The 21625-nt window shown below is 42.8% G+C and overlaps 1 protein-coding gene across 1 annotated transcript in view; it reads left to right on the top strand.

Moving 5' to 3' along the window:
* Positions 1-21625, top strand: part of CNTNAP5 (contactin associated protein family member 5) — an 880239-nt gene that overhangs the window by 514809 nt on the left and 343805 nt on the right. Inside the window, exons 9-10 of the mRNA XM_027082570.1 lie at positions 2799-2948; positions 5874-6045. Of these exons, the coding sequence (XP_026938371.1) occupies positions 2799-2948; positions 5874-6045 (322 nt within the window). The remainder of the gene's footprint in view (positions 1-2798; positions 2949-5873; positions 6046-21625) is intronic.

Raw genomic sequence — 21625 nt, 5'->3', positions numbered from 1 at the left:
GTGGCCTGGGGAGGGGATGGGACCCCAAGTCAGAACATATAAGCTTGAGCCCCAGCCCTGGTCCCCTCATACTGAGTAGACCTCTTCCTCGGGCCAGTGTCCTCTGTACAGTGACTCAGTGATGTGTCTCTGGCTAGATGGCACACTCCCCCCTGGCTTCCGTCTGTACTTTCTTCCCTACTGTATCCCTGATGCCTAGCTGGGCCCTTAGGGGCTATTCCCACCCTATGTGTTGAACTAGTTACTGACTTCCTTCCAGCCCAGTCTAGAGTTTACCTGAAAATGCAGTCTCATCTGTTATGCAGAGGGATTTAAATCAGTACGCAAATGACAGTAAAAGGAGTAAAGACCTCAGCTGGCCATGCCCCCCAAATGCCCCTGACAGAAGTCAAATGTTCAGCACCAAGAAACACCTGACAGACCCTCTGCCTCATTAGCAGAATCCCTGTTGCTGGGACCCAGACTCTGGCCTTTGGGGGAAAGTAGGGCCTCCAGGCTGAGTAGCTTCTGGATTCTCCTCTCCACCCCAAGCAGATGTTCAGGGCCACAGCACACACTGGCTGAGTGGGAGCTGGCAGGAAACGCAGGAAGACCTACATCTGGGCCATTCTGAACAGATGGAGCACGGCTGCCCCGGTGCAACGCAGCTGGGCCCCCAGCCTGGTGCTGTGCTTTCCCGGGGGCAGCTTCTCCTGCCATCAGATGGCTCAGGGGCACGAGCTCTTCAGTAGCTGTTCTAAGGAGCCCTGCAGACCTCTGGTCTGATTGTCAGTGCTTTCTTCCCAGCTGGTTTCTCAGGGACTGCCCCCCTGTAGGCGCTACCAAGACTGAACTCCTTGAGCTCCGGAAATAGCTCTTCATCCACCCCTTCCTCTCCATTTTCGCTGCTAATACTCTGGCTGAGACCCTGGTCATTCTGTTTCCAGCCTCACCTCCTCCCAGCCCCGACTTCTGGCCACCAGTGTCTCTGAATGTGCAGCTCCAGGCAGGTCATCAGCACGCCAGTGGTCCCCTCTTGGACTCCCAGTGATTTCCTCACTTCTAGACCAGTGATTTCATTCCGGGCTACACATCAGAATCATCAAGGGAGCTTTCTTAAAATGCAGATGTCTGGGACTCCATCACCAGAGATTCTGAGACAACTGGCTTGGGTAAAGTGCCCTCCAGAATCCTTTGTCCGAGGACATTGTTGAAATGCCTTCCTTAGCCTGGCACACGAGGCCCCTGACTGGACTCTTCCCACCTGCTTTCCTGTTGCCCTGTCCTGTTTCTCATTCCAGACCTTTGCTTCTCTGTATAGGCTCTCTGTCCCCCGGAACTCTTCAGAAGTGAGAAACTCTTGCGCAGTTTTCAAAAACCGCCTCCTCTGTGAAGTATTTTCAGGATCCTTATGTGGAGTTAGGTCTTTCTTCTCTATCCCCATGTTACTGGTTCACCCCGAATTGCAAGCAGGGCTGTTGTTCACTTGCTTCTCTAAGCCACCAGCCTGAAATTCTCAAAGGACCGTATGTTAAGCCTCTTTGCCTAAGTCTCTTCCATCTAACTGTGAATTACCCCAGGGTAGAGACCAGATGATATGACTATCCTTTCTCCCAAATGCAGGGGAGCATTTTTGTGGTTGCTGTTCTGTCCTTTTGCTTTAGTTAGCATGATTTCTACTTGCGATGTTATATGACCTGTCCTACAGGCCCTACTATATTAATGGGTATAATTCTCACAAGAGGCTGTGAGTACAGTCATTCTCCCCATTTTGCAGGGGAGGAAACTGAGGCAATGAGAAAAGGAGGGTAACTCGGCCCATAGCAGGGCACATGTCTATTGAGTGAAGACATGGGGGGCTCTGTGATCTGGTTACAAACAAATCTTTGTGACTGGACTGGGTAATACAACCATGTTTCCTTCAGCAAGCACTTTGCACAGACAGAGCCTTAAAAGATGATAAACTTTTTGTAGGAAAGAGTGAAAACACTGGTGCGTAATTCCCAGCACACTTTCCTCAACAAGGTAGGTCGGCAGTACAGTGCAAGTCAAAGGCATCTGGGGCAAAAGAACGAGAGAGAAATTGCCTTTTAATAAACACCCACTATGCCCACAACCTGGGAACTTTCCTGCCTGATCTCAATGGATCCCTTACCAATAATACAGAGTAAGAATTATGGTATTTACAGAAGATAAAACCAGAGCTCCGTGAAGGTAGGTGACTCAGTGTCACATAATTAGTTAAGGGAAAAGGTTGGAACTAAACTAGTCTGATACCTCCTTTCAGCAGGAGACTCCTCTGCCTGGTATGTCATTGGAATCTAGCTTTCCTCATCTACTTTTGCCTCTAAAACAGTTTATTTTCTTTACTAAAAAAGAAATATGTCACGTGTAGAAAAATGCGAGAAAACTAAAATTGCCTTTAACCCCACCACTCAGAGATTAAAAATCACCGGGAACATTTTGAATTTTTCTTTCTTTTTCACTTTTTACTCTGCATTTTGTATCAATAAGTCAATAAATGTTTTCTATACCTTTGTAGTATACAAACACATTTGTGTTTTGCCCTTTTGTTTTCAAACCAAACATGTCAGAAGTGGTTCAGCCCCTTTTAAAAAAAGGAAAATAATAGAATGAAGTGGTAAAAAGAAAAAGAAAGATGCCTGGGAAGCAGCTGAGGATTTGTTTTACGCCAAATGAAGAGAGGGGCCACTCTGAGAATGTACAAGGACCACCGCAGGCAAGGAAACGAGCCCTGCTCTCTCCACACCTGCCTAAATCATTCATCCCTACGCTTGCCCTTCCTGTTTCTTTTGCAGGCAGTGACTTGAATGATGGTTTGTGGCATTCAGTGAGCATCAACGCCAGAAGGAACCGCATCACTCTCACTCTGGATAACGATGCAGCATCCCCGGCTCAGGACACCACCCGGATGCAGATTTATTCTGGAAATCGCTATTACTTTGGAGGTAAATTCCCCAGCTTTTGAGGTTGAAAATAAAGGAGGGAGGATGCAGTGGACAGTTATTTCACTATGACAATTCTTTCTGTGTCAAATTGACCATTCTCCCAGCACACATGCACGTACACCTGCCCTCAAGCCCAAAGAAATGAGAAGCAAACTTTCCCACAGCTGTACAAATATAAATTATCTAGGTCGGTGCTGAGGAAAAAAAAAAATCTAGCTGTAAGAGCTGGTGTTACATAACACATCCAAAGGAGATTTTTGTTGCCATGCCAGACTCTGTGATCATATTCCAAAAGAGAAACTCAGCTGAAAACTTGGAGAAAGTGTACCGATAGTCAGCAGTACCTGCAAGAGAAAAAAAAAAAATCCAGGTAGGAAGGTACAACCAGCATCCTCAGCTTTCTCAGTCATTTCTCTGCTGATTTGCTTTCTTAATCCCCTATCCATCTGTTCCCCACATCCCTGGAGGCCATGCCCATGGAGGGGGGCAGCTAAAAATGGGGAAGACCTAGAAGCCCATGAACTTGGGGCTTCACAAAGAGCAGCCAGTATAGACGCTGCCCCTGCCAATGCTAGGAAACTTCGCAAAGATGAAAACACAAGGGCAAACTGGTAAGGAGGAAAAATATATAATTAGGCATTTGCTTCATTTTTATAGATGTATGTATATTTTTATTTAGTTTTTTAAAAGTTTTTTTCATTTAAAATATTCGTATCTAATTACTTAGCCAGTTGTTGGTATTATAGAAACAATCTGTAAAGAGTAATGAATTCCAGTAGCTGTGTGACCTCGAGTAACATACTCATGGTCCCTGAACTTCCTTATCAAGGACGTTGGGAAACAAAGCAGAATTTCTGGGAGAATTCAGTGAGATCAAGGTTAAATGTACAACATCATGCTTTCTACGTTAGAACGGACAGACTGGCTTCAGCTTTTGTAAATATGGGTCTCAGCTGGGCCTGGTCTAAAGAGAAGTATCCTGTAAAGTTATAAAGTGCAGTCTCTAAAAGAGAATTTGCAAATCACTTCTCTCATACCAATGACATGAGGTTAAGCTTTGAAATACGAAAGGGACTTTGCACGGATGCAGTGTACACATCCGGGTGTCCTGAGAGGGAAACAGTGTGGAGTGATTCCTTTGTGGTTTGACTGCAGGGCCAGAGCCTCTGTCCTTCATTCCAAATCTCCACCTGTGCCTAGATCACAAATTCCTTTAAAAAGGGAACACTTGGATTCTCTGTAAATATTTTATGTCTTACATCATTTAATTCATGCAGAATCCTTATGAGGTAGGTAATATTAACCCCATTTTACAGATAATAAGACCTGTGTTTGCAGAGAGGAAATAATTTGTGTGAGTAGTAGAAGCAGGATTCAACCCCAAATCTGTGTTCTCCATGAGCCACTAGTGACAGCAAAGGAATGTAAAGACTGCAGAAGAAAGGTCTGGTGACCCCCAAAGATACGTTTCACAGACTGTATAATTTTACATCATATGCAGTGTTTCATAGACAGCAGAGAAAAGCAAACTTATATTTATTTCTGGGGAAAATGACGTTGAATTAATTATGTGACTTAAGCATCTGAAATGCCTCAAAGGCAAAATGACTCCCCTCCCCCAGTTGAAGTGTTTTTAGACGTGGGTCTTAACGGGGCTTCAGGCTGAGGAGGGAAGATTTTTCTGGGATCTGAACAGTATTTAAGGGAATGCCCCACACGTAGACTGTAAACTTAAGGAAAGTGAAAAATGAGTTTGAGTGATAATAGTCAACTTACATAAATTCTCCCTATGGCTTCAATTAGAAGTTGTAGCATCACTCTTCATTTTATAGTGTGCCTGTGAGCCGTTAACCAACTGCTGGGCTTCAGCCCAGCAGTGACTGTCTATTAGAGATGGTTGAAATAATTCCCAATTATTTATGGGTTATTGCCATGTTTCCAAGCATGCATCCCCATATGCTCTGAACCTATTAAAACCATCGGGATGGAGTTTATAAAGAGCACAAGCAACCATGCACGTACATGGCTCTATACCTGTCCTAATGCGTAGTTATTCCCTGGTTGCAAGCTATGCTCAGTGTAGTGCCTGTTTTTTTTTTGTTTTTTAAAGAACACCCTTTAAAAAGGTATGGTATTAACCTTTCAGGTATGTGATTACAGCCCTATAACTATGTGCATTTAAACGCTTCGTTCCTTTAGCGTCTGGATTTGCTTTGCATATATCACTTCAAAATTCCAGCTACTTTCCTGTGTGTACATTTCTCAGGAACCAAGCCTGATAATGCAGACAATTAACCAGATAATTACTCTGCTACCATTGTTACCCAAAGCGTAATTTTCTTTGAATGTGTAATTCGGAATTGAAGTGTGCATTTAAAAGAGTGTTTCAAGACAGAAATTCCCCAGTAGTTATGATATGTTGCTTTCTTGGGCTGAGTGAAGTGTACCACACAAAAGAAGGGCAAATAGCTTACGAACAGGGTGAAAAGAAATAAGAATGAGATATATATTTTAATTCCCTGGGTTTATTTCTTTAGGTATAATAACTATATTTATTTTATATCATGGTTTTAATAATTCCCCTATCTGAAGTCTCTGTGGGTTTGATTCTCCTAATAAAGTTGCTGCTGACTTCTAATCTCCTAATGAAGTTTAAAAAAAAAAAGAACAAGATAAATGCGATAGGATTGGTATCCCCTTTAACACATTTTGTTTTCTATTCTATACAGTGATTGAGTATGCCCCATTTTGTACCAGTTTTGTCCCCTCTCTGAGAATGCTAGGATTTACAACAAAAATGTGTGCACTGCTGTGAATGAAAAAACACCGAAATAATTAGACCTTAAGGTCTTCCATCAATAGGTCGCCAAAGCAATAACTGATCATTTCAGTATTCTTCTTTATTTTTTTTTCTCTGTCCCACAGGGTGCCCTGACAATCTCACCGATTCCCAGTGCTTACATCCCATTAATGCTTTCCAAGGCTGCATGAGGCTCATCTTTATTGATAACCAGCCCAAGGACCTCATTTCAGTTCAGCAAGGTTCCCTGGGGAATTTTAGTGATTTACACATTGATCTGTGTAGCATCAAAGACAGGTAATTATGGTCTCTTCTCCTCTGTTCTCCCACCCACCTTCCCATTTTCACTCTTCTAAATATGAGCTTCTTTCACCAAAATTCGAATCCCCTGACATCAGCCACATTAGACATAATTGAGTCGCCTAATGGAAAATATTTCTGAAAGGATTTCTGGCCCAGAGAAAAATGGTTTAAATGAGTTGAGTCTCTCTTCATGTCGACTTGCAGTAAATGGGATATGCAAATTAAATCAAAATACAAATTTGTGAAAGGATTAAAATTTTATGCGTAAACAACATTTGATTACTTTGAAGTTAAGAGTGAAGCAAAAAGGAGGGAGGAATTGCTTCTCTCCTAAACCATTTCATTCTTCACTGCAGTGAGTGTCCTTTCTAAAACTGACAGATGAAAATCAAACCCTCTGGGATTCCTATAACAGAGTCCAGTTTTACAGTCACTCCCTGGGGGCCTGATCTTTGCTGTCACCACCCCTAACCCTCTGTTTCTTTGGCCCAGAGGAGACTGGACCCTGGACAGGGAATCAGCACCTTTATTCCCCAACCTACACATCTAGCAAAAGCTCCCTTTCCCTGTTCATTTCTCCTGGGCTCCTCTTCTATTTGAAGTTTCTAGATTCAAAGACACGCTGGAGAAAATAACAGAGGAGGAAGTTCTGAATTTTCAGCAAGGTTAATCACGTGATCCATGTTTCTCCTCTAGCACTTAACCTCCGTCTTTCTTCCAATTCTAATCACCCCAGTCAAAATACCATTTACCGAATAGGTGAATATATGTTATGTGCTTGCCTGTGTGTTGGTGATACAGGGTCCCTGCTTGTGTTTTATCAGGGAATTAATTATACATTACTATAAAATGCTATCAATGACCAGGAAGTGTACCCTTATTTGTGGGACATATGACAGTGGCAGCTGAGGTCAGGAAGGTTTTCAGGAAGTGGTGTTGAGCTGACTTTTAAAGGACGGGCAGGCTTGACTGAGGAGTGGGGGTGATGGTATTGTAGGCATATTGGCAGGATATGGCATGTGAAATGCCATAGAAACGGGGGGAGGGTCATGGCTTGCAAGTGTTTTGTCCACTCAAGACACTTAGTTTTCATTTAAATATCTCTAATATTGGGGCGCATTTTGCATTTGATTATTTATAGTAGTTGAAATGGCAATATTTACTTTTCTTTGGAGCATATAAATAATGGCATGTCTTACAATGAATGGTGTTTTAGATTCCACAAAATATAGCTCAGTGGGGATGGTAAGTCTTGGTAGTAGAGCACATGATGTGAATACGGCCAATTAGGAAGAACTTTGCGTGCCTAAGGCATTTAGCCTCATGCTCTAGGAGGACTCAGGGAAGGTAGTCGATTTGCTTCGTAAAAAGAGTACTCAGGAAAAGGGAGAAGGATGGATTGGAAAAGAACCAGCCCAGAGGTAGTGAGGTGACAGCCCCAGTGCAGGGGAGCGATGCTGAGAAGTAGCAGGTGCCTGTATTGAGCATCACACAGAAATCAGCTCTGCAGACCATAATCTCCTCTCATGCTTGGAATGACTGATATAATTTGGTGGAACTTTATGTGCATGTTTCTCTATTAATACCACTCCACATGGGATCGTCAACAAATCACACAGACTTGCTGGCTCTCCTGCTTCATTTTTTTCTATTTGGCCAGCTGGAAAAGTGGGTAATAAAATGTATGCTTCATTAGACTGTGCTAGTTTAGAGACCTCAGAGTAAAAGACACTGTGTGGAATGGTTGCTACCCTGTAGTCTTTATTAATGATGAGGAGGGAGCATCTGACTTCATCAGCCAGACAGCCTTTTGCAAAGTGTAGATCAGTAGAGGGAACATTTATCAATAGGGATCTCTCATGATAAGTTAATTTCTAATCAAGGGAGCTCTCATTATTTTCCATTACATGGACGCCATTGCCATCTATGCTGCATCATTACTTTTGTGTAATTGTAGTCTGTATAATTGTATTACATACAATTGTGTTTTGGTTAATTGTATAATAAGGGATTGTGTTTAGTTTAGTGGGTAAATGGGACATTTTTCTTGATTTACCAGACAGTGCCTTTAACAGAAGGGAAACTGGTAAAAGGCTTTGCTTAACTAATTATTTCTTGAACTTCTATTTAACATTTGGTGGAGAGTGGGAGTTGGGGTTAGAAAAGCAGGTGGTTTCTGAGTTTTGCATTTTATTTTTAATGTGTTAATCAACACGAACCTGATTTAAGGACAAGTGTGAAGTTTTGCCTTCAAGGCGCTTGCCACTTGCGGGGGTGGGGGGGCGGGGGGGCAAGGTTTGGCGGGAGACAAGGGGGTAGAGAACAGTCTGGCTGTGGTTTATTTTCGGTTTCTGCGTTTCTTTTAGAAAAATTTAGTAAGGTTTAATGAAATTCAATGAATATTTTAAAACATTAAACACTAGTTTTATTTAAATCGTTTTGATTAAAAATTTTGGTTTTCATCAACTATGATTCCTATTTTATATTTTATTTGTAATAGCAAGCTTTCAATGCTTAGAAGAAAATAATTTTGTGAAAACATACAAGAAGAATTTTGATTTTTAAATTTCTTACCTTTATTATGCGTTTTTGATGAAAATATATTCAAATGTCATACTGTGAGTATAGTTGCATTTTATTTTATTTAAAAAAAATTATATTTTATATTGAAGTATAGTTGATTTTCCATGTTGTGTTAGTTTCAGGTGTACAGCAAAGTGATTCAGTTATACATATACATGTATCTATTATTTTTCAGAATCTTTTCCCATTTAGGTTATTACAGAATATTGAGTAGAGTTCCCCATACTATACAGTAGGTCCTTGTTGGTTATCTATTCTATATATAGTAGTGTGTGTTTGTTAATCCCAAATTCCTAATTTATCCCTCCCGCCTACCTTCCCCCTTTGGTAACCATAAATTTGTTTTCTCTGTCTGTGAGTCTGTTTCTGTTTGGTAAGTAAGTTCATTTGTATTCTTATTTTAGATTTCACGTATAAGCGATATCATATATTTGTCTTTCTCTGTCTGACTTAGTTCACCATCCCTGTTGCTGCAAATGGCACTATTTCATTCTTTTTTTATGGCTGAGGTCTTGAGTAAAGCTGGGAGAGTTCCTTCTCAGGGACTGAAGGATTTAAACCAACAATTTGCATCTCAGTAATGGGCACTTTTCTGAAGCTTCTGGCCTCAAGGAAGAAAGGAGGTGGAGGAACTGGGCTGGCCTACTTCTCTGGCAGAAGGGAAAGCACTGGTTTTAGGAGGCTCCTTTGGAGGACTGTCCAGTGCCTGACAGTCCAAGGTCAGGTTGGGAGAACTCTCGTAGGAGTTACCATTGGGACCCGACAGACCCCAAACCCCTTCAGTAGTCTTTAAACCTCTAGAATATGATGTGCAGCCACCATCCCTCCTCTGCAGGCTGAATCTCCAGTCTCATGTTCTCCTCATCCGAAAACACGGTTCTTCATGAGCTATACTTATCTCTTGCACGCCGTGGGCTTAAAGTAGTCCAGGCTTGATATTCTCAACCATCATCGAACAAAGTATGCTTAGAGCAGAATCACGCCCTGGTTTATTTGACCTCATAAAGAGGCATTTAGTGAATGAACGAGGCAGTCTTATTGTATATTCTTGAGTAAAATAAGATGTGGTAAGAGTTGTAGAAGATACGAGAGTATGAGATCATTTATATCCCCATTTTTTCAAGGGGGTAAACTAAGACCTGGAGATAATGTTCACTTTTCCATGGTCACAGGACTGAAGTTGCAATCCAGAGTTAGACACTGCCAGTGTTCTCTCCCTTGTAGTATCTACTCAGAAGGATCTGACCTGGAAATGGCAGTCATTGTGTATCTGTGGATCTGAATATGTAACCTCATCTTCCGCCCACAACCATATAAAAATTGTTCAGGGATATGCCATCTATTAAATCCCTTGTCAACCTTAGGTGCCTGATGAGATTCCATTTAAAAGAGAGGCATTCAAAATGGTATGTGATATCAGGCAAGGCCTTTATTTTCTTTTTTCTTTTTTGAATATAGTCTTTTTTTTATATTATATATGTTTCAAGGGTACAATATAGTGATTCACAATTTTAAAGGTTATAATCCATATATAGTTATTATGAAATATTTGCTATATTCCCCATGTTTTACACTGTATCCTTATAGCTTATATTTTTAAAATTTTAATTTATGTTGGAATATAGTTGATTAACAATGTTGTGTTAATTTCAGGTGTACAGCAAAGTGAATTGGTTATACATATACATATATCTATCTTTTTTCAAACTCTTTTCTCATTTAGGTTATTACAGAATATTAGGGAACTCTATTCAGGCAAAGTCTGAGTGATATAAGGATGTCCCACTCTTGGTGGTCCAGGTCAAGAAGTGCTTTTGTTGAAAGATCCAAGCAGTTAATTCCAGGAGCCATATCCCGTCCTTCAGGGTTCAAAGCCCAGGGCAGAAGAAACAAATCACCAAATGCTGTCTAAGACTTCATTCCAATAGGAGACAAGATCCAAGGTGTGAAGCCAAACCGGGAGGGGCAAACAGGGATGCTGATGAGTCAGTGAGGGGAAGTGGGCGTCGCACCTGGAGAAAGTCATCAATCCCAGTGCAGGTGGCAGAGGATTTGAGAGGTGTTGGAGCATGTTTAATTCCCAGTATGCTTCTTGTCAGCTTGAAATAGGACACATAGGATTTAACCTTTTTGTCTCTTTCCTCTTTTGCAAAACCAGGATACTAAAACCTACCTTCGCATTGAGAGTTAAATGAGAGAGTGTAAGAAGTCAGGCGCTCAGTTGTACGTCCAGTAAAGAGTAGATACTCAGTGAGTCGCCATGTGAATTCCTATAGCCAAAGGTTTGCTGAATCTCCAGTTTCCATGGGGAAAGGAGAAGCTCAGGTCTCCCTCTGATGTTTCGCCAGCGCCCACTGCAGCCAGGGATCCCCAGTAGTTTCTGGTGTGGCGGTCTATCTAGACCTCATATGTGCCCTCGGATCAGGTGCTCAATGACTTCCCTTGAGTTTCAGTTCGCTTTGAGCTGACCCTCTGAGGCACCAACCACCACCTATTAGGAAGATGCGCATCAATTTCGGTGCCAAGGTTGTGGTCTCTGGATTCTCCTAAAGCATTGCTTCTCTGGGCCTGGAGAGGGTAAGGAAAGCACACAATCTAAGGTGGTCCTCATTTCCAGGTTCATGCCTGTGTACACCCTGAATTTACATGAACCTGGAAATGAATGCTTCCTTAAATTTTGCAGGCAAATTCCAGCCTTTTTGCATCAGAATCACCAGGAGGGCCTGTTACAATCCAAATTGCTGGGTCCCGCCCCTAGAATTTCTGAGTTTTACTGTGGTGGGCCAGAGGATTTGCTTTTCTAACCAATTCCAGGGTGCTGCTGGGACAGACCTTGAGAACCACTGCCCTAAAGCTTCTAATCCTGTAGGCAGTGGGATTGCCTGGATTCTGTATAATAGGGGACCAGGTATGGGGGAGAGGAATGATGGGTCCTGCTGCTACTGGGCCCCCAAGCAGCTGCCCTCCTGATAAGTCTCACAGGGTCTCTAGAGAGTTCCAGCAGCTCTGTCTCAGTGTCCCTCTCCAAGGGTGTTGAAATCAGTCCAAGGGACACTGCTGGGGGCAACTGAATTCCATCTCCCTCCCTGGCCTTTGCCACTCAGCTCTTCCTCTGCTTCCCACTACGAACAGTATAAATGAAAACAGTCGGATCCTCAGAGGTGTCTGAGTGAAGGGCTATTTGGGGTGGAAGGGAGGGTGGGTCTCAGAATCACTGCTGCTGCCAACAAATGTTACTTGTGGGAGGGGGGTGGTATTATAATAAGAGTGACTCCACCCACCAAAAAATATTCCTGCAAACCTTCCTAAAGATGAACAGAGACTGCACCTTGTCTTCTGGTGCGTGGCAAAGGTTTCCCTGGTCACAGTCCCATTTCCTATGTTCCTTCCTCATAGAGTGAAGATATTGGGGAAGGTCCCTGGAGATCACGCAGCTCTGGTTTTTCATAGAAGGAAATAACAGTTTTGTGGATTGTGGCAAAGACAGGTACCAAAGCGAGGGCTCTGCTCCTGGGGTCTTTGCTGTTGCTTTCTGTAGAGACAGTGTTGCTCTTAACACTTTCTAAAATTAGGTCCTTTTTGGTTATCCATTTTAAATATAGCTGTGTGTACACGTCAATACTGAACTCCCAGTCTATCCCTTCCCACCTGGTAACGGTAAATTCATTCTCTAAGTTTGTGAGTCTGTTTCTGTTTTGTAGATAAGTTCATTTGTATCAACTCTGCCCAATATTATGTAACAACCTAAATGGGAAGAGAATCTGAAAAAGAATAGATACATGTATATGTGTAACTGAATGCCTTTGCTGTACACCTGAAACTAACACAACATTGTTAATCAGCTATACTCCAATATAAAATAAAAGTTAAAAACATAATAAAATTAAACAATCTGCTTGTTCCAATGAGTGAATCCCATGTGGAAAACTGCTTTAAGTTTCCTGTAGTCAAATAATTGAGGAAATGTAGCTTCTCACTCCATAATGATTTCCCTTTCTCCCAACACACATTCTTTTAAGAAAAGCATCGGCTAAACTCTTTGGTCAGGATTCTTACCTTCTTGGTTCAGAGCTGGGAGTGCTGTAAACACAGAATGTGGGGAAGTGTTCAGTGGGATGACCTCCAAGAAGCAGACTTCTGCTAAAAACCCACGCTGTGTCTGGGAGTTTGTTCAAAACAGTGAGCTCGGGCTTCCCTGGTGGCACAGTGGTTGAGAGTCCGCCTGCCGATGCAGGGGACGTGGGTTCGTGTCCTGGTCCAGGAAGATCCCACACGCCGCGGAGCGGCTGGGCCCGTGAACCATGGCCACTGAGCCTGCGCGTCCGGAGCCTGTGCTCCGCAACGGGAGAGGCCACAGCAGTGAGAGGCCCGCGTACCGCCAAAAAAAAAAAAAAGCTTACATTGCAGGGCAATGCATGTGTTTTCATTTTTCTCTCCAATTGAAAACTTGTACACCGGGTGCCAGAAAAGCCACTGTAAGGGCACAGCCCCCGCAATCTGAGCTTCTAACTCCAGAGTGAGAAATGTTACAATATGGTGAGTTCTTCCTTAACTCATGGGATGGGGCCCAAATCCGCACAAGAGCACTTCTGCTTTTGTTTATCATTTTGAGTCTATTTCATGGAGGACAGAGAAAGGTTATAGTTGATACAGCAGTTACCGAGCAAACGTTCTCTCAGGATGATTTCATTTAATTCACTGCACAGCTCTGCAAGATCCACAAAGTTCTCCTCAAAGTGTGGTTCCCAGACTAGCACCCTCAGCGTCACCTGGCACCTTGTTATGACTGCATATTCCCAGGTCCCAACCCATACTTTCTGGACCACAAACATGGGGAAGTGGGGGCAGCCTGAGTTTTCACAAGCCCCCCAGGTGATTCTGATGCACACAGATTTGAGAGCCATTGGTTTGCTGCATTATTATTATTTAAGAAATAAGACCTCTAGTGCTTATGGAGGTTCAGTTACCTGCCCAAGATCACATTTTCGGTATTTGGTGGAGCCAGGGTTCAAAGCCAGATTTTACTGATCTCTCAGTCCATATAAACGTAGAGGGGTTTTTGCCTAAAGGCCGGGGAAAGAAAAAAGATGGGCTTGGAGAGCCAGAGCATGTCAAGGGAGTGTCACAGAAGAAATGAGATTTCAAGAGGAACTGGGTTTAGAGTGGTCAAGCGGCTCTGTTCCAGGCAGGGTGGAGAGCATAAGTCTGGGCCTCTGAGTGGGTGAGGTGCTGGACATTTGTCTGCCTGGATGGGAAAGGCTGCTTTGGCAGTAGTGTGTAAGAGAGAACTAAAGTCAAAGCCGTAGGGAGCATGGCAGTACACAGTTTAAAATCTGAGTAATAGGCCATTGTAATAGTTAATCGTTAGATGATGCTTACTGTGCCAGGACACTTCGTAAATGCACGCGCGTGTGTGTGTGTTTGTGTGTGTGTGGGTGATATAGATACATATGTACGTACATAATTATACCATCGATAGATAGATACATACCTACATAAATACACCATAGATACCTACCTACCTACATACATACATACACAATAGAGAGATAAATAGTTGCATACATACATACACCATAGATAGATAGCTACGTACAGACAGACAGACACAGATACACCATAGATAGATAGATAGATCGTTACATACATACATACATATACCATAGATAGATACATACATACATAATACACCATAGACAGATACATACATACATACATATACCATATATAGATAGTTACATACATTCATACATATATACATACAGATAGACACACACACCATAGGTAGATACATACATACATACATACATACACCATAGGTAGGTAGGTAGGTAGGTAGATAGGTAGGTAGGTAGGTAGGTAGGTAGGTAGGTAGGTAGATAGGTAGATAGATAGACAGAGAGATAGAGAGATCAATCCTCAAGGCAACCTATGAAGTAAGTAAGACGATTAACTCCATTTTACAGAGTGAGATTGAGGCACAGTGACACTAAGTAAGTTGTCCAAGATCACACAGCAAGTATGCGGCAGAGCCTGGCTATGAACCAAGGAGTCTGGTGGAAGAGATCAGGTCTGTCCTTGCAGTGCAGTACCTCTGACTTTTCAATTAGAAGGCATCCTATATTCTTCAGCAGGATTGCAAAATAGAAAATGATGTGAATTCATCTTGCGTCCACGTCAGGACAGATGTACAACCTGTTAAAAAAACAGGTTGTATTAACCCAGGAAAAGAAGGGGTGTGATCTGCGACAGATAGACCACCACGGAAGCCTGGGGGGTTATCATCCACACAGCGACTTGTCACAACCTTGAGACACACGCTGAGAGAGACTCAGAGTCTGAAAGCTTCCACCAAGAGATCCACCCTTCTCTCTTTCTTTAGGCCCATTAGGGAATGGAGGAGCCTCAGGACTAACTTGGTAGGACCATCTTGGGGAGGTAGATTATGAGCTGAGTTGGTCAGCGCCTCCCACTCGGCACTACACAGGAAAAGTACTGATTTATATGTCTGCTTCTTCAGTGAGGGCTCCCCCCCACCTCCTATCTTAGACCTCTCTGAATGTCAGCAGGGAAAAGGGACCCTGGAGGACTCTGATGCCTGGGTTTGATTTGAATAAGTGACCTCGAACAACTGCATCTGTGTTCTGTTACCAAACTCATCTCTCTCATCACTCATTTTCACAAGAAAAGGGGACCATTATCTGGATGAAATGGTGCAGCTCTACCTGTGCATGAGGAAGGGCACCAGGGCGCCTTTGATTCATGGAAAACCCTGCTGACAAAGTCAAGGGTGGCGCTTCATTCTGTCCCATCAGAAGATGGTGAGGCTCTTCCCCCACCAACTGGTCATCTGAAATGTCCGTGCTGAAAACAAAGCTGGAACAAGGAGCTGGGTCACAAGCAATAGTCAAGGAGCAATAGTCACGAGGAGCAATAGTCACAAGGAGCAATAGTCACAAGGAGCAATAGTCACAAGCACTTCCGAAGATGGGGGCTTCATTCCGAGAGCTCCAGTGATGAGGTTGAGGTGAGATGTCTGCGTTCAGGTGGCAGTAAGAAAATGCCTCTCAGAATGAGTAATGCCTGGATCATCCCTCCTGAGAAATACTGCCTAAGAACTTCCGATGTTTTAGACAACCTAAAAGCCAAGGAAAAGTTTTGATTTGGATGGAAACGTGAACAAAGGTTACTTGAGGTTCTCAAGTTACGTCTGTGAGGCAGTGCTTATATTTAAGCCTGCAGAAAACATTTCTAAATTAATAATAAGAAGGAAGAGATTCTTCCTTATTGCTCCCTTCATGCAATCATGATCTTATCAATATTTTTTATTGGAGTGTAGTTGATTTACAATCTGGTGTTAATTTCTGCTGTACAGCAAAGTGATTCAGTTATACATATATATATATATATATACATTCTTTTTTTAAATATTCTTTTCTGTTATGGTTTATCATAGGATATTGAATATATTTCTCTGTGCTATACATTAGGACCTTGTTGTTTATCCAGTCTATCAATCATGATCTATTTTTAACATTTTATAATTTTTTGGCCACGCCGTGTGGTATGTGGGATCTTAGTTCCCCAGCCAGGGATCGAACCCATACTCTCTGCAGTGGAAGCGTGGAGTCTTAACCACTGGACCACCAGGGAAGTCCCAATCATGATCTTAATTTGTGTTCATCCAACATCCTGATAAGGACTTCCCATCCATTTATCCCATTCTCCAAAGAGTGTACCCTTCTACACAGCCAGTGTCACATTCAGGTTTTCCTCTTCTGCATGAATGTCCCTTCATTGGGCTGCTGAGGTGAAGTACCCGTAGCCTTTAACACTGTTTTCTCTCTAGTCCAAAAGCATTCATTGGCGGCTCACTGTGAGTACCGTTTACAGACACAGTTGGAAGACAAAAGGAGCTTAATATATTTTTACTTGGGGAAAAAACAGGTCTGAACTGTAATCAACTGTCCTCACTTGTTTCTGCCAGTGAAACCGAAATTTAAAATTAGTCCTATGTTATTTTTATCTTGAATCAACTTATCTCATTGGAAGTTCACAGAACAAGAATCCGGCCTCCTGTGTTTTCCTGGGACATGGACTTCTGAATGCTGAGTTAGATAGACCCCCTACTCTCCGCTTCCCATGCATGAGCAGCATGTTAGTTCCCTGCAACTCTCACACGTGCCCAAAGGGAAAATTGTCTTCCCAGCTTGGCAGGTGAGAAAACAGACTTTAATGTATATTTAAGGGACTTCCTTGTTGGTGCAGTGGTTAAGAATCCTCCCGCCAATGCAGGGGACACGGGTTCGATCCCTGGTCCAGAAAGATCCCACATGCTGTAGAGCAACTAAGGCCATGCGCCACAACTACTGAGCCTGCATTCTAGAGCCTGAGAGCCACAACTACCGAGCCCCTATGCCACAACTACTGAAGCCCGCGTGCCCAGAGCCCGAGCTCTGCAACAAAGAGAAGGCATGGTTATGAGAAGCCTGCGCACCGCAATGAAGAGTAGCCCCCACTCACCGCAATTAGAGAAAGCCCACGTGCAGCAACGAAGACCCAGTGCAGCCAAGGATAAATAAATAAAATAAATAAATTTTAAAAAAATGTATATTTAATAACTTACCTCCAAACGAAAGCAAACTCAGGATCTCAAGGTGGTGAACCCCCTTCTGTTTACATGTTAGCCTAACTTTGGACTTACCCTCCTCCTAGCTCAGCTCCCTCAGTTGTCCAATGGGGCCAGGGCATCCATTTTATCACTGGAGGTTTTGAAACAAGAATGGGGTTTTTGCCTCCCTTTTGGAGTTAGGCAGGATAAGGATAGACTGAGAGCAGGAAGATGAAATTTCTTAAAGTTAAAAGCAAGAGAGACAGAAATGGATGGGGATCTATGTGTCTCAGGAGGCCAGATTTTTGGAAAACCTATACACAGGCAGAGAAGGATGACACTTTTCTAAATAATTTACTTACCTATGTAACCTGTTTTATTTTTCAGGCAAGTGATTAATGTTTGTGCTTGGTTCAAGTTACAGATTTGAAATCTTCCCTCCAGGTTTTTCTTCACTTAAAAAGATTGCTTCAATCTGATTTACTAAGCCAGCGGCAGGGCCTGCCCCTCTTGATATTGGGATATACTGTGGACCAAGCAGGAGAGATATCTCAACACCTGGAAACTGCAAAGGGAGAAAACAAACTTAAAGCGGACAGTTACACAAGAGAACTTAAATGTGTCTAAACTCTTGTGAAACATCAGGAACACCATTAACTTTATTATGACAAGATGTTATCATCACCTTATACCTACTTACGACATGCTGAGAAACATAATATTTTTGTCATAATTAGGTAGGGAGCTATCCCTGCTTAGAAAAAATGAAAGTACCAGTTGTCATTCTTAAACAACCAAAGGCTTATGGATTGGACCAAATATTTGTATTGATAATGACAGAACCTCACACTCTGAAATGAGAATCCTATGTATTAGCTCTACTGTGTGTAGCTATTCACACACACAGTACACGCAATATGTTTGTGTCCAGTGAGTCCTGAAGCCCTTGACCTTCCTACTTGCTGAGAGGCTGCCCAAGTTCTGCTAATGTTCCTTTGTGACCCAACCATTCATTCCACAAATCTTTTCTGGGAACCTATAGTGTGCCAGACACGTTTCTTTGCCGTGTGGCTCCAGGAGTGAACAATTCAGAGAGTGACTGGGTTTTCCCTACTCTGGTCTTTCTTGTGTCCTTGGATCTAGACCTGTTTTATACTATCATGGGCCGTTCACTCATTCATCTCCGGTATTTGGAACATCTCTGCAGGACCAGGTGCTGAGGATTCTGTTGAGTGCTGAACATAGAAGGTTATCCCTGGCTTCAGAAAGCTCCATGGAGGGACACAGATTTTGATCAAATAATCATGGAAATAAACGTATACCTCCCCAAATATATGATGAGTGACAGGAAGCAAATAAGCAGAGCAATAGGAAAGGATCTGAGAGGAAGGGTAGCTTTTACAGGGCTGTGGGCCGTGGGCCAGGAAAGGGAGATATGGGTGTTATCATCCTCATCTCTGCAGATGTAACTCTCTTGAGGTCACTGCCAATCTCCATCAGTGAAATACTCAGACGTTGGCACTTTGCACTACCTCCTACAAACCTCTGGCTGGCGATTCTGATCTCAGCTTCCTGCCCGTGTGTGTCCTCTGTTGAAATCACTGTTTGCTGGGGTGGGGTGGGGGGTGCTAAGGTGTTGAAATCACTGTTTTCTGGGGGGGGCGGGGTGTTAAGGGGATCACAAGTGCAAAATTCTGGTTTCTTTAGTGAGAAGGGACTTTCTAACTGGGGTTTTAGCTGAAAACAAATTCCTACAGTTTTTTCAAAACATGGAAGCGCTGAGGGTTCCTCTGTTTGCCATTAATAACATCCCCTTACTGCCGCTACCCAACACACACCACCATCCTGACAGCCGAGGCTAAAGGGTTTACCTTCTAGTAATTCATCCCTAATAACGTACAGGCTACACCTACACTTAGCACAATAGAAAAAACAAAAAAATGTCACGTCTGCCCACCTAAAATAAACACCAGTGTAAAGGTGGGAATGATCTTTCAGCAGGCAGTTTTGTAAAGCCCGAGATGCAGAAAGTGACAGGAGGAATATGCATTTTAAAGGTCATTCCAATTACCGTGCTTATGTTAAGCTGCAACTCTGGACTTGATGTGAGAAATCCCACACACTGCGGGAGACATGAGAACACATGGATGGCAGGGATCTGAGCAAATAGGAAGGAGAGTAATACAAATTACTATTTTTTTTCAGTGACATTAAATAATTCTTCAAGGTCCTAGACATCTGAAAAGTAGAGGAGAGTCAAGTCTTGATAAAGAGCAGATAAACTCCTAGCTCCGAAAGCCCGTGATTCCATGATGTATTTCCTTTAAATTCACGTGCTATGCAGTCGAATGGGGACCCATCAGAGAGGCCCCAAAGACGAGCTCCTGACTGCATTACCGTTTCGATTTGCAACTATTTCATTCTCCACATCACTGTGAATTTGTAACACAACTTTCCTTGATAGAATTATCTTAAATGTGAACCGTGTTTTAGATAAGGAAATAAAATAGCTGAGAACTATTCTCATAGTGGCAATTTGCCTCATAGCTCTCTCTCACTTCCCACCATATATATTTTATTACAGCTCTAGCTAGTGTGAAATTCAGACTCTGGGTGTGCATTTCACATGCCCTCCAGCATATGATGGAGCCTGAGGCACTAAACACAAGGGTCCAAATGCCCCAGTTTGTCTTTTAAGGTCTCCCATGGCCTCACCTCTGCCTTCCTATCCACCTTTATCTCCTATTATTAATACGTCCTTCCAACAGTATGAATTTGCTGAGCATCTGCTATGTTCCCGAATATATATATCTGCCTACAAGAAGCTCAAGGTCAAGAAAGCTAGACAAGATAGCATGGGGATTTTACATGGGGGATCTCATGGCACTGAAGGGCATGGTGCTGTTACTGAGTCCAGGCTTGTACTGCTCACTACATAACAGGTCAGTTAATCAAGAGATGAGGTGTTGGGGCAAGGAATAGAGACTTTATTAGGAAAGCTAGCAGACAGATAAGATGGTGGACTATGTATCCCAAAGAACCATCTTACCTGAGTTAGAATTCAGGCTTCTTTTATACTAAAAGGGGAGGGGGTGTGGCTGGTTGTAAACTTCTTGGTGCTGGAGTCTTTTGTTCTTGCAGCCTTCCACCTAGGTCAGGTCACGATGTTCCTGTAAACCTGCAACAAAACTAATGTTATTCTCTGTCCTGCAACTTTTAATCTCTCAAGGAATACATCCAATATAGAGTCAGATCTTTTCTTCTCTGTAACAAGTTGAGGGCACCTGCTTTGCAATTATTTGAACCTTAACAGCATTTGCTCATAGTAGCTACTAATGAACCGCATGTGTAGTAGGGAAGAACAAATCTGACTCCATGTTAGAGCCGTTGCTTTTCCTTTTAACCCTTGTGGTTTGTTGCCTGTGCTTAGTCATGCTGGCTCTGCACCTTTTGTAAAAAAATGTTGCTATAGCCTGGAATGTACAGGATAGCCCATTCTTAGGGGTCTGACCTTTAAGAGTCCATTCATATAGTGATAAACAGTTTCAGAAACATGTGTGTTGTTGGAGTTTACAGGAACATTGTGGCCTGACCTACATGGACGGCTGCAAGAACAAAGGATTCCGACACCAAGAAGTTTGCAACAACTAACCATGCCCCCCTCACCTTGCCTTTAAAAATGCTTTGCTGAAACACTTCAGGGAGTTCGGGGTTTTGGGGGCATGAGCCACCGTCTCCTTGCTTGGCCGTGCAATAGACCTTTCTCTGCTCCAAACGACGACGTTTCAGTTTGTCTGGTTTCACCGTGCTTTGGGCACACAAACTTGCATTCGGTAACGCATGTGGAGCATATGAAACTCAACCTGCCTCTTGGAGCTGGATATAGTACTGCCTCAAGATAGGGAATGAACTTGATCATCTTTAATAGTTTTGCACATCCCAAACTCTGGAGACTGCTGTCCAAGGCTTGGGAGTTAAAACCCTTCATCTCTTTCTCATCTGAAAAACTTCCCAAAGTGGTTCATGCCAAATATCACTGTTTGAAGAGTGCCTATTGGAAGCAGCTGGTGCCAGCTGTCATCATTCACGTGGTGTGAAGTGCTCCTTCTGTAAGCACTAGTGAGAAAGAATATTTTTGTTTAGCAAGGCCATCATAAAATTAGACAAGCGAACCGCAATGCATTTGAGCAATGTAGTCTATAAATATTACAGTGGAAGCAAGCATGCCAGCACATTATCCTTATTACAATCTTGTGCTTTAAGGAAAAAAAATGGGGTAGCTCTGCAAGAGAATGTGAGTCTGAATGGAAGGCAGCTGCAGAGAAAGGTACACAGCTTTTAGTAATTGTGAAAGGATGTCGCCCAGTCTCCCTGTAATAG

Source organism: Aethalodelphis obliquidens, unplaced genomic scaffold, assembly GCF_003676395.1.
Source record: "Aethalodelphis obliquidens isolate GAN/ISIS:26980383/991018 unplaced genomic scaffold, ASM367639v1 scaffold47, whole genome shotgun sequence".
NCBI classification, from domain to species: domain Eukaryota; kingdom Metazoa; phylum Chordata; class Mammalia; order Artiodactyla; family Delphinidae; genus Aethalodelphis; species Aethalodelphis obliquidens.
This window is presented reverse-complemented; position numbering and strand designations above follow the sequence as displayed.